The sequence below is a fragment of the Neomonachus schauinslandi genome, chromosome 11 (genome assembly GCF_002201575.2).
Source record: "Neomonachus schauinslandi chromosome 11, ASM220157v2, whole genome shotgun sequence".
Classification (NCBI taxonomy): Eukaryota; Metazoa; Chordata; class Mammalia; order Carnivora; family Phocidae; genus Neomonachus; species Neomonachus schauinslandi.
This window is the reverse complement of record NC_058413.1, coordinates 716,121-727,271: the sequence shown is the minus strand read 5'-3', so window position 1 is coordinate 727,271 and position 11,151 is coordinate 716,121. Positions and strand designations below refer to the sequence as shown.

Below are 11,151 nucleotides of genomic sequence, written 5' to 3'. Positions count from 1 at the left end.
TGTGTGGATGGACCACGTTTATCCGCTCGTCCGTCGACGACGCTTGGCCTGCTTCCCTGTGTCAGCGGCCGTGGACGTGGGTGTGCAAGCATCCACTCGCGTCCCTGCTTTCGGTTCTCTGGGTCAATACCTAGAGGAGGAATCGCTGGAACACACGATCACTCCATTTTCAGCTGTTTGAGAACCGCCATGCCGTTTTCCACGGCTGCTGCACCGGCTTCCTTTCCCGCTGAGTGTGCGGGAGGGTCCACCCTGCACGTGGTCCCGCTCGTGGGGTTTCTGCTGTCAGTGGACAATAGCCGTCTTCAGGGCCGCAGGCGGGTCCTCGCCGTGGCTCTGATGTGCGTGTCCCTGACGAGCAAGGACGTGGGCATCTCCGCTGCTGGCTGGCCAGTTGTAGGTCTTCCCTGGACAGACGTCGGCTCCAGTCCCCCGCCCATCTTTGAATCAGGTTGTTGTTTTATTGTTGAGATTTAGGAGTTCTCTGTATGTTCTGGAAACTAAGCCCTTACCAGATGCGTGACTTGCAAATATTTTCTGCCCAGAGTTTCTAAGTGAAGGTTTCCGTTAAGTAATTAAAGCACATACCCAAATTCTGCCGGAATTCAGACTTCAGTCCAATTTGAAGCAGCTGGTTTTCAAACAGCACACCATTATTTTTACAGACGAACCTGGGGGAAGGGACAGCGTGTGAGTCCCTCAGAGCCACCCAATGAAAATATAAAGATTTACTTTGAAAAAGAGTCTAACAAACAAAAAGGCCAGAAAAACCTCTAATGGACTCAAAGTAAAGTTAAAGTAGAAAAGTACTGTAGAAACATCAGTAAAAAGTGCCCACTAGAGACCCGGGGTGTGACCACACAGGACAGGGCAGGACGGTGCTCTGCCCTCCACGAAAGCGCTGATCCACGACTCAAACACGCACACGCCGGGGCCCACACACGCTCTCAGGCTGGACCTGACGCAGGGCGCTGGCCACAGCTCTGGGGGTGACCACCAGCATGGCAGCCGGGCCGCTGCAGGCGATGCCCAGCCCTCAGTGCAGGGTTAGTGTCTGCACCCCACGTGGGCCCAGGATGCGGCTCACTACATGGTGTCTACACTACACAGAATCGGAAGAAAATAAAATAACGTGTATTCAGTTTTGCTTGTACTCATCTCTGAGGAGCTAAGTGTCCTGGCTTCCTCTACCACAAATCACCATTATGCGGTGAACTGGGACCAAAAGAAGGAGCGAGGGGCAGGGCAGGTGTGGCGCAGTCACTGAGGAACACGAGCCGCCCCACTCACTGGCCCCCTACTCTGGGGGCTCCCCATCTGCACAGGGAGGAGGAGGCACAGTCCAGAGTGGGCGGTGGGGCGGGCGGGCAGGAAGGGCACCGCCACGTGGAGCCCTCCATGACATCGGGGGGCAGCGAGAGACAGACGCTCCCTGGCAGCAGCCCCTATACCCCAAAATCTCCGAGTCCAGCTGTGCTGCCGGCCTGGAGAAGCTCAGAGCCAGCAGCAGCCCTGCCCCACCCCATTTGGTACGAAGGTGCCCCCGGGCGCCCCACAGAGTTTCAGGTGCCGACGGCGTGTGTGCACGACCACCAGCCCGCAGCACCGCCACAGCCGCCCTCACGTGGAAGCAGCAGCGGCAGACACAGCAGGAGGCACGGTTCGTCCACGGATGGCCGGGCCGTCCACCACGGGGCCCACTCCACGGAGCTGTGCTCCCCTCGGCCCCCAGGCTGCCCTCCCGCCTCGTCCAGCACCCCCATCTCAACACAACAGGCTCTCTCCCAGTTCAAGCTGCTCACGCTGCACACGAAGCCTCAGAAGGCAAAACGCAGCCCATCTGGTATGCACAACCTTCTTCCACAACACAACTGAGTGTGTGGTGCTTTTCAATCTCCAACTCAGCACTTCTAGAAGCCACAGACCATAACTCGTACCCATCCAAACCCACCTCTCCTCAGCACCTTCAACAAGCAACAGGAAGCAAGAATTCACACACAGTATGAACCCCAAGAGACAGGAAAACTGCAAAACCATAAGAATCCTGCTGCTGTCGTCACAACACCCAAGGACAAGGGGCCACTCTGTGAAGATGCTCCTCTCCGTCTGGCCGGCCTGCCCCCACACCCAGGCCAAGCCCTCCCACACCTCCTGGCCGGATTTAAGACCAGCAGAGACACGAGGAACAGAGAGCAGACAGAAAAAAGGTACGGAACAGTACAGCAAAAAAAGCAGGAAAGAAAACATGCTGGGAAGGGCAGTGTGACGTCCGCGTCCTGGAGACGGGGAAGAGGGGCCACGTTAAGGCTCACGGGAAGCAGGGCTCCATGCAACAGCGGGGGTGGGGCGGTCCTGATGAGGCGACACAGGAAGCAGGGAAGATGGGGCTGGTGGAGGGGAGGATGGCACGCACCTCGGGACAGACAGACTGGGATAAAGCAGGAGGGTGCAACTGAGGAATGTGTCTTAACAGAAAGGGCAGGCTGGGCACCTGCCAGGCACATGCAGAGAGGGGATGATGCCGAGAGAGTCCCTGTCCTGAGGACACGAGAGACCAACTACCTGGCAAAGTTGTCTTCGGAGCCGGGAGCCAGTGGTGCGACCGCGGAGGGTGAGTCTGAGAACACATCCACGAGGAGCCCGCCGGAGGAGGGTGGGGGGCCCACGGGGGCAGGGGGTGCAGCCCCCAGACCCAAGAGGTCTGCTGATGGAGAAGGCGTGGACTGGAAAACAGGGAAGGAGAGGGTCAGCGGGGAACCTTCAGGCACACCAAGGCCAAGCAAGTACCAGCACCTGCGCCACCTGCCCCCCACCCCCCCGCCCACAGCTCCTGCCAGGCTGTGCCCAGCAAGCATCCAGCACATGATGGGCGACTGCACCCCAGGGTCAGGCCTGAAGCCCACAGCTGGAGGATCAGTCACAATCTCACACGACTGGAAAAAGAGTTAACCTTTTTTTCATGAAGATTATCTGAATGGGAAAAAAAACTTCTGAAAACACTTTTGCCACAAAGGAGGCCAAAAAGAACTAAGACCTCACACGCCACGGTCAACCTTCCGAAGTGGGAGTGAGCGTGAGAGGTGAAGTCAGCAAGCAACTCAGGGCGCGCTCTTGGTTTAACCATGTGTAAGCCTTACTGAGTCACAGAGGAAAAAAACAGATAAAAAACCTATAGAACAGACATCTTTTTTTTAAATGATTTTTTGATCCTAGTAGGGCAAAAGACAAAGAATAAAGCCACGGGGGGACCACTCCCCCCCACAAAGCACACACCCAGCCGACATGCACACTCTGGCCCTGCACCTCGGGGGGCGAGCAGGCTCTGGTTACCCCTAGGGCGGTGCCGCCACAAGGGCAGAGATGAGCCGCTCGGCCTTGAGGCTGGTCTTGAATGACTCTGAGTGTCCCACTGAACATTCGTGAAGGTACAAGTCAGCCTGGAATTATCTGAGACTACATCCTGATGCCATTTTACATTGCTGCATTCATATTTTGCTGGGTTTTAACATACACTCATCTTTTCAGGAACACAGCTACCCTATGAGCTGAAGGAGGCCAAGTACTTTCTTCCCCCAGCACATGGGCATCCACCCTGGGCACTGGCCAGTCATACCGCTGGCAAGGCCTCTGACTGCCATAGGAATTCCATTCTAAGATAAAGGAGGCATCACAAAACATGTGCTCTGCAAGAGGGTGTGGGTCTGACGGGGCCAAGAACCCTGCTCTGCTGACGGCCCCTCCTTCCTCAAGGCTGGGGGGGCGGTGGTATGCAGCGCATGGAGACCAACCCTGCAGGGCCCCCAGAGAAAGGATGGGGACCACAGAGGAGCTGTCAAGAGAAGGAATACCAGAAATTCCTGCAACATGAGCAAGGGTGTGGATGTGACCTCTCAAGGTGGCTCCTGGCCCTCACTGCACGGGACAGGGCTCCTGGGAGCACACAACTCCTCGAAACACTGCTTCCCTGTCACTGCAGGAGTCTGACCATCTGAGCACGGAATCAGGCAAGCAAGGTGTCTGCTGTAGCTGACACACCTACGGCCTAAGTGGGGATTATCGCCCACTGCCACCTATTGCAAGATCTTTACCACTGGCTCCTGAATAATGGTTCAAATGTTTGTTTGTTTGAAGATTTCTTTATTTATTGGAAAGACAGAGAGGAACAGCGAGAAAGAGTCCCAAGCAGACTCCATGCCAAGGACAGAGCCCGACATGGAGCTCAATCCCAGGACCCTGAGATCATGACCTGAGCCAAAACCAAGTCAGATGCTTAACTGATTGAGCCACCCAGATGCCCCAATTCAAAAGTTTTTGTTTGTTTTTTAAGATTTTACTTATTTATTTGAGAGAGAGAGCACAAGGCAGGGCAGTGGGACAGGGAGAAGCAGACTCCCCACCGAGCAGGGAGCCCGACCGACACAGGGCTCGATCCCAGGACCCTGATATCATGACCTGAGCTGAAGGCAGACACTTAACTGACCAAGCCACCCAGGTGCCCCCAAATGTTTCTTAAAAAAATCTTTTGTCCAGGGGCGCCTGGGTGGCTCAGTCGGTTAAGTGTCTGACTCTTCAATTTGGCTCAGGTCATGATCTCAGGGTTGTGAGATCGAGCCCCACGTCAGGCTCTGTGCTGGACGAGGAGCCTGATTGAGATTCTCTCTCTCCCTCTGCCCCACCCCACCCCCCACCAAGCACGTGAAGGCACATGCTCTCGCTCTCTCTCAAAAAAAATTTTTTAAAAGAAAACCTTTTGTCCAATTAAGTCAAATATGCACCCCCAAAATTACAACAGACAGAAGCAAGGCTGTTCTGTTGGCAGGACCCACCTGGACAACTGCTCACTCCCCAGATCCGCGGGGCAGGTCCCCAGACCCACTGCCTCTCTGCTGACTCCTCTTCCTTTCAGGACTCAAGGAGACCATCCCTGGGGAGTCTGCCCAACACCCATCAGACAAGTTCCTTCTCCTCACCTTGACGGCAACAACAGCAGGAAGAAGAACAGCAAGAAGAGTCCCGCACGCCTATAGAGTGCATGTTGGCTCCAAACTCCGCTACTAGCCTAAAAGCCCCAGGAGCACTGGGATGTCTCCAAACACCCACCAAAGATGGCCCTGGCGCCACAAGAGATGCTTGCCACGCACGTTCACCATGCACAGACAAGCAGCCAGGAGGCACAGGGGCCGAGGCCCCAGGCCCACGGAAGGTGGACCCAAGGAGAGCAGCCTGTTACAAAGAAAACAATCTTCCAGCATCGTCTGTGACCCTGAGTAAGACATTCTGACCGATAGCACACCACAGTAAAACACACTGCTGTTTTCCACGTAAAATCCAGATATCTCAACGCCATTCTGAAGCAGGGCCTCCCCTCTGAGGTGGGAAGGAAGACTAGAGGAGACTTTCAACCCAGAGGGACCCCTCCCCCCTTTTCTGCCCTGCTTCTCCTGCCCCCTTTGGAGGGGTCTCTGATCAGACCCCCGGCCGTCTGAGCACTGAGAGCAGATCACCACTCAAGTGATCATGATGCTATATCCGCAGCACTGCCAGTTCTCAGCTCAGAAGGGCCATCTGCTCACAACCACAAACATCTCCTCGCCAGGCACTTACAGTCAAGAAGAAAACTCACAGCCTAAAGTTAAAACATTTGCCGAGTTAACCTGGAAGAGAGCCTCCCTCCTCCCCACCCCTGAGAACATGCCTTATCAACAACTTGTTAAATCTTATCACACCTGCCTTCTCAAAGTGGGGCTCACTGCTCACAACCGGCGTCAGAAAGGGGCCAACAGATTCCCAAGGGCCACAGCCTGGATGTGGCTGGGCAAACCACATGTGGCCCAAGGCCTGGTACACATACACTTCTCAAGGAAAATCAAGAACCAAATAAGAAGAGACCAATGACAACCATCAGCAAAGACATTAATGCCCATTTCCGCTGCTCACGTCAGGGTACTCGGCAGAGGCTGCCCCCCGAGGCACAGACAGGCCATCCCAGTTTCTCTTGGGAGACAGCCCCCCGCTGCGTCACGCGAGTCCGAGTCCAGACGATGCCACAGGCAGACGAGCCACCACCCCGAGCACCATGGGAAGAACCTGGTGTAGCACGAAAACCAGTTCACGCACAAGCCTGCAGGCCCACTACCTCCTGGAATCAGGCCACTTCACAAATCCAATCAACAAAACCCTGGCACTAAGATGACCTTCGGGACCTCCTCACCAACAAGTGTCCGCGTTCCTGGGGTGGGGCGAGCCAGTCACTGCCTTCAAGACTCAAGTCCACTCTGTGCCCAGGGGATGGGTTCAGAGGCACGGAGCTTGAAAAGCCAGGCCTGCTAAATTACTCAGGGACAAAGGGATGATGACCACCTGGAGAAAAAGCATGTATTTATCATTCACTGCAAAATCAATTCATGAAATTTAGCTGCCAAAAACCACGGAGCAGGCATCACAAGGAAACATGCCAGAAGGTCCAGACTAGAGAAGGCACCTCCAAATCAGGACTCAGGTGACACCTGTCGCAGTGGGGACCCCTAGTCAGGGGCCTGGGGAGGCCTGAATATAGGGCTCATGGTAGGCCCGGCATCCTCGGTTCAGGGGCCAGACACACGGTCAGTGGGGACACACAAGCAGATCCCGCCAAGGAGCACCAGGGCTCAGACATAAGCACACACTTGACAAGCAAAGGCCCTGGTCTCTGCATAGGGGCACACATCTGCTCTGACACTCCTCCTCACAAAGGCCAGCTGGTATTGCTAGTAGGTATTATTCATGTCACTGGATCAAGACCCCAGAGAAGAAAGAAAGCTCTCCAGGACCCCTCCCATAATGGACAAGCTGAAAGCCCACAGTTCTGGGGAGCCAGTCCCAGCGCCCAGGTGGCAGCTACGCGGCAGGGCTGGTGTGCATGCTCTCACAAAAGTCCTACTCCAGTCAGGAAGAGACAAGAAACAAACACAACTCTCAGAACAACATCTCCCACCTGATAAACATCAAAGGACATGTTTTTGTTTATATGTGAATGTTCTCACCATGTCACACAAAAAAGGGAAGTTGATTCTGAACCAAGTCACTACTGAAAACCTCTAAGAACAGCATGAGGTACGTCAGTCTGCTCTAAACCAACAAGGAACAGCTGGACAGGCCTCCTACACAAGGCAGGCCCGCAAATGAAGTGAGTGACCGTGTCGTCTGAACCACAGTCAGGACAGAGAGGAACTGGGAGCGGACTCTGGACCCGAGACAGCAACCTGAAGGACGTTCTAGAAGACGGGGCCCAGGCGTCTGAAAACAGCTTCTGGAGGTCACAGGCAAAAGAAAGGTGAAGACCTGGACTTGGTCCCACTGCTACGTTCCTGGCACATACTGTCATACTTAACACAGAATTCTCCCGAATAGGCAAATGCTCTGCTGGCCCCGAATCTCAGAGACCAGGCAACCCAGGAGCTTCCGCAGCCATCAGGAAGGGACCCACCGCGGCGCTGGCCGGGGCAGGCTCAGGGCCCCCGTTGACATCGGCGCTCCTCTCTCGCTTGGCCTCCTCCAGGTCTGTCACTGTATTTGGGCCCTTCTTCTTCTTGAGCTTGGCCAGGATGGAAGACTCACGCTCTGGAAACGGCGGCATCTCCTCCAGGACAGTTGCCTGGAGAAAGAGGCCCCGGGTCACCACAGCTCAAAGCCCCGTGGCTTCCAACCCCAAGACATGTGACAGCGCGGCCGGGGGACAGAGCAGCCAGGGCCTACCAGGATGTCAGTGCTGGCCACCGTGCTGAGCCTCAGGTACTCCACGGCCCGCTGCTGCAGCTCCACGTCCGCATTCTTCAGCTGGCTGTCACTGCGCAGCACGTCCTGAATGGTGGTCTTCACCTCCGGAAAGAGGTTCACAAACTTGATGTAGGTGGACAAGAGCAGCGCCCTGGTGGGGACGCTGCACAGATGGAACTTGGAGTGCAACAGGTTGAACTGGATCAGGGGGCTGCAGGGCACAGACAGGGCGCAGACAGGGCACTGGATCGGGGGGCCGCAGGGCACAGACAGGGCGCAGACAGGGTGGGGGCACGTCACCCCTCGTCCCCGACGCCCTGTGCGCGCCACCAGCCACCTATGCCTCTCACCGGCGCAGTGAGCAAGGGGTGGCTCTGGGAAAAGGACCCACACTAAGCCACAACCACTCCTGTAAAGCAGAAGAGTGTGCCGTCAGGCACGCACCTCCATCTCCGACTGAACGCAAACCTCCCCTCCAGTCAGCTAGAACTCCTGTTCTTGTACAGCTTGAAGGAAAATAAAAATAGTGACCCAGAGTGGAAGTGCTCTTGCTCTGGCCGTCCCAACGAGCCGTGAGGACACCTGCCACCCTACCCTCCACCGACAGCTAAGAAGGGGGAGACCCAGAGCCAGCACCACGGTGCAGCGTTCACCCGACTCCCGTGGGCTCTCTCACCTGGATCTCGGGTCCCCGGCTATCAAGTTTCCAAACTCCCCCAGGATGTAGCCACCCACTTTGACCAGGTTCTCATGGCACGCCGGGGCCTGAAGAGCCTGTAAGACAGTGAGCACCATGAGCCCGATGCACAGGGCCCCCAGCACAGGTCGAAGAGCTAAGACACATCTGCCGTCAGGGTAAAGTCGCTACATCGTGGTGATTCGCCAAAACTAAGCACAACTCAGGAAGCTCTCCTGTGAGCTTCCAGCAGCTTCCAAGAGACCATCCTGGCTTTCGAACCCACCCCTCCCTGCCCTTCCCGCCACTTCTGCAGGTATGTCAGTCGCAGGGGAGCCCCAGAGGCAGGGATGTGGCCAATCCCAGCCCTGGAACGAGAGCTGTGCTCTACTCGGGCTCCGGGTGGGGGCAGGTGCACATCAGCAACCTCCTGGGCGCACATGACCCTCGCCAACGGAGCCCGAGAACCGCACTACGGAGACCCTGCACATACTGGAGATTAGGCTCCACAGCGTGAGCTGGAACCTCCCAGACCAGCAGGTGGGGGACACAAGGGAGGCCAGCAACACCCATCAGAGCCCCACGCTTTATCCAGAGGGGGGCATCTGGACCATACCTCGAACACCGTCTTGGCAGCATAGCCCTGCACGTCGTCCCGGTTGATGACAATCTGAATGACACGGTACCACACCTCTTCGCTCACATAGTCACCGGCAATCCGGATCAGGTTCAGGATGGTGTCCACGTACCACGTGTAGTCCACAGCATACTTTTCCGCCAAGATGGCGACCTTCAGCACCTGCAGGGGTGGATGCTCAGGGCAGGTGCTCCGGGCCCCACGGCACCAGCAGCAGCACCGTGTGCCGCCCCGCATCAACTCCAGGGCTTCGGAAGGATCTACGCATGTGCCAAAGCTTGGGTGTGCAAGAAGCGTCCACCAAATATTCAATGGAGCCCAGAAAGTTGAAGATTTGCAGACTTCACTGAGGAAAGCCAGACCTCCCTCCAGGAATAGACTCGGAGGGACACAGTCTAGGAAGACACACCGGAGGGCCGGGTCATGGCTGCAGGAGGGCACAGCAAGCCTCGTCCTGCACTGCCGTCCGACCGCGGCCCAGGCAGCCCTGGCATGGGTCCTCCTCCCAGCAGCCCCATCCTCAGAGCAGCAGGGCTCCCTGGGTCTCCTCCTGATCTGGCCAGTCTTTCTCAACACTCTCCCCTCTACTCTTCATGGGAGACCCCACCCACTCATTTACCCCCATGCATTCCAGAGGGCTCTGTGGACCACACGCACTGCCCAGGGGCAACAGCACTGGGTTGTCCAAAAGCAGACCCTCGCTCCCTCCCCTCGTCACCTTCTTGGGGCACTGAGCCCCCTGAACAGCATCAGCTGTCGACACTAGACCCTGTTCTTTACGCAGCTGCCCACCCTCACAGCCCACCTTCCCACTCCTTCACCCTCCTGACTGTGCCCCCAGAGCCCCTGCTGTAGCCTGGACCACCACCCATCTGCTCTGCCCACCCTCCAGCATCCACAGCGACTCTCCATAGGGATTCCAAAACTCAGTGTCACTGCCCTTGGCTTAAAACCCTTTGAGCGCAGAGCCTGCCCCAAAGCTGAGCACTCAGGGCCTCCCCCACCACCACGACACGGGCCAGCATCTTCACTGCCCCTGCCACACACGCCCTGCTCCCACCATGCTAACCCGTCCCCCTGCACCCCATGACAATGCCTCCCAAGCTGTGCCCAGCCCCCGCCAGGGTCCGGAGCTCTGCCTCCACCAATTCTCAGCCACACTACAATCAAGTCTGCCATCCTGCCTAGGACCTGCCTTCCCTGCAGACAGAAAGGCCCCCTGTGAGCAGGGCAACCAGCACATCCAGGTGTGGATGCCAGGCAGCTAGCACGACCCCAGGGCACATCCTCGGACATGCCACACTGCACAGACGGACGCACAGAGCACTGACCCGGAAACTCAGGTCGGTCAGTCTTACTCCTCGCTCAACTAAAGCTGACCGAGGAACGTCACTCATCATCTCCAAAGGGGTAAGCCAACATGGAGCTGGCTAACGTTCAAGACCTTAAAAGCCTGAACACGCCCCTTCCCTCTCTGCTCAGAACGCACCCGGCGGGGGGCGCCTGGGTGGCTCAGTCCTTAAGCGTCTGCCTTCGGCTCAGGTCATGATCCCAGGGTCCTGGGATCGAGCCCCGCATCGGGCTCCCTGCTCCGCGGGAAGCCTGCTTCTCCCTCTCGCACTCCCCCTGCTTGTGTTCCCTCTCTCGCTGTGTCTCTCTCTGTCAAATAAATAAATAAAATCTTTAAAAAAAAAAAAAAAAAAGAACGCACCCGGTGGTGATGAGAACCATGCCCCGGTGACTACGGTCCCCAGAGCGAGCCAGCCCCACCCACACAGGCGCCAAGCCCTAGCCCTGCCGCCTGACCGCACTCCAAACATGACCCCCACCCACCTCAGGCTCCCCTGCATGTCTGTTCTCGGATCCCCACCCCACGCTCCCCTGCACGTCTGTTCTCGGATCTCCTCCCCACGCTCCCCTGCACGTCTGTTCTCGGATCTTCCTCCCCACGCTCCCCTGCACGTCTGTTTGCGGATCTCCTCCCCACGCTCCCCTGCACGTCTGTTCTTGGATCTCCTCCCCACGCTCCCCTGCACGTCTGTTCTCGGATCTTCCTCCCCACGCTCCCCTGCACGTCTGTTCT

At 57.0% G+C, this 11,151-nt stretch overlaps 2 protein-coding genes across 4 annotated transcripts in view; both read right to left on the bottom strand.

The window, feature by feature from the left end:
• Positions 1-11,151, bottom strand: part of TSPAN4 (tetraspanin 4) — a 559,204-nt gene that overhangs the window by 412,035 nt on the left and 136,018 nt on the right. The window lies entirely within an intron of this gene.
• The window catches only part of AP2A2 (adaptor related protein complex 2 subunit alpha 2), a 94,214-nt gene that overhangs the window by 10,260 nt on the left and 72,803 nt on the right, over positions 1-11,151 (bottom strand). For both annotated transcript variants that reach the window (XM_021692211.1, XM_021692212.2), the window contains exons 11-16: positions 9,048-9,230; positions 8,432-8,529; positions 7,735-7,966; positions 7,466-7,633; positions 2,563-2,723; positions 589-671 (exon numbers count right to left, since the gene is read on the bottom strand). In XM_021692211.1, coding sequence (XP_021547886.1) covers positions 589-671; positions 2,563-2,723; positions 7,466-7,633; positions 7,735-7,966; positions 8,432-8,529; positions 9,048-9,230 — 925 coding nt within the window. The remainder of the gene's footprint in view (positions 1-588; positions 672-2,562; positions 2,724-7,465; positions 7,634-7,734; positions 7,967-8,431; positions 8,530-9,047; positions 9,231-11,151) is intronic.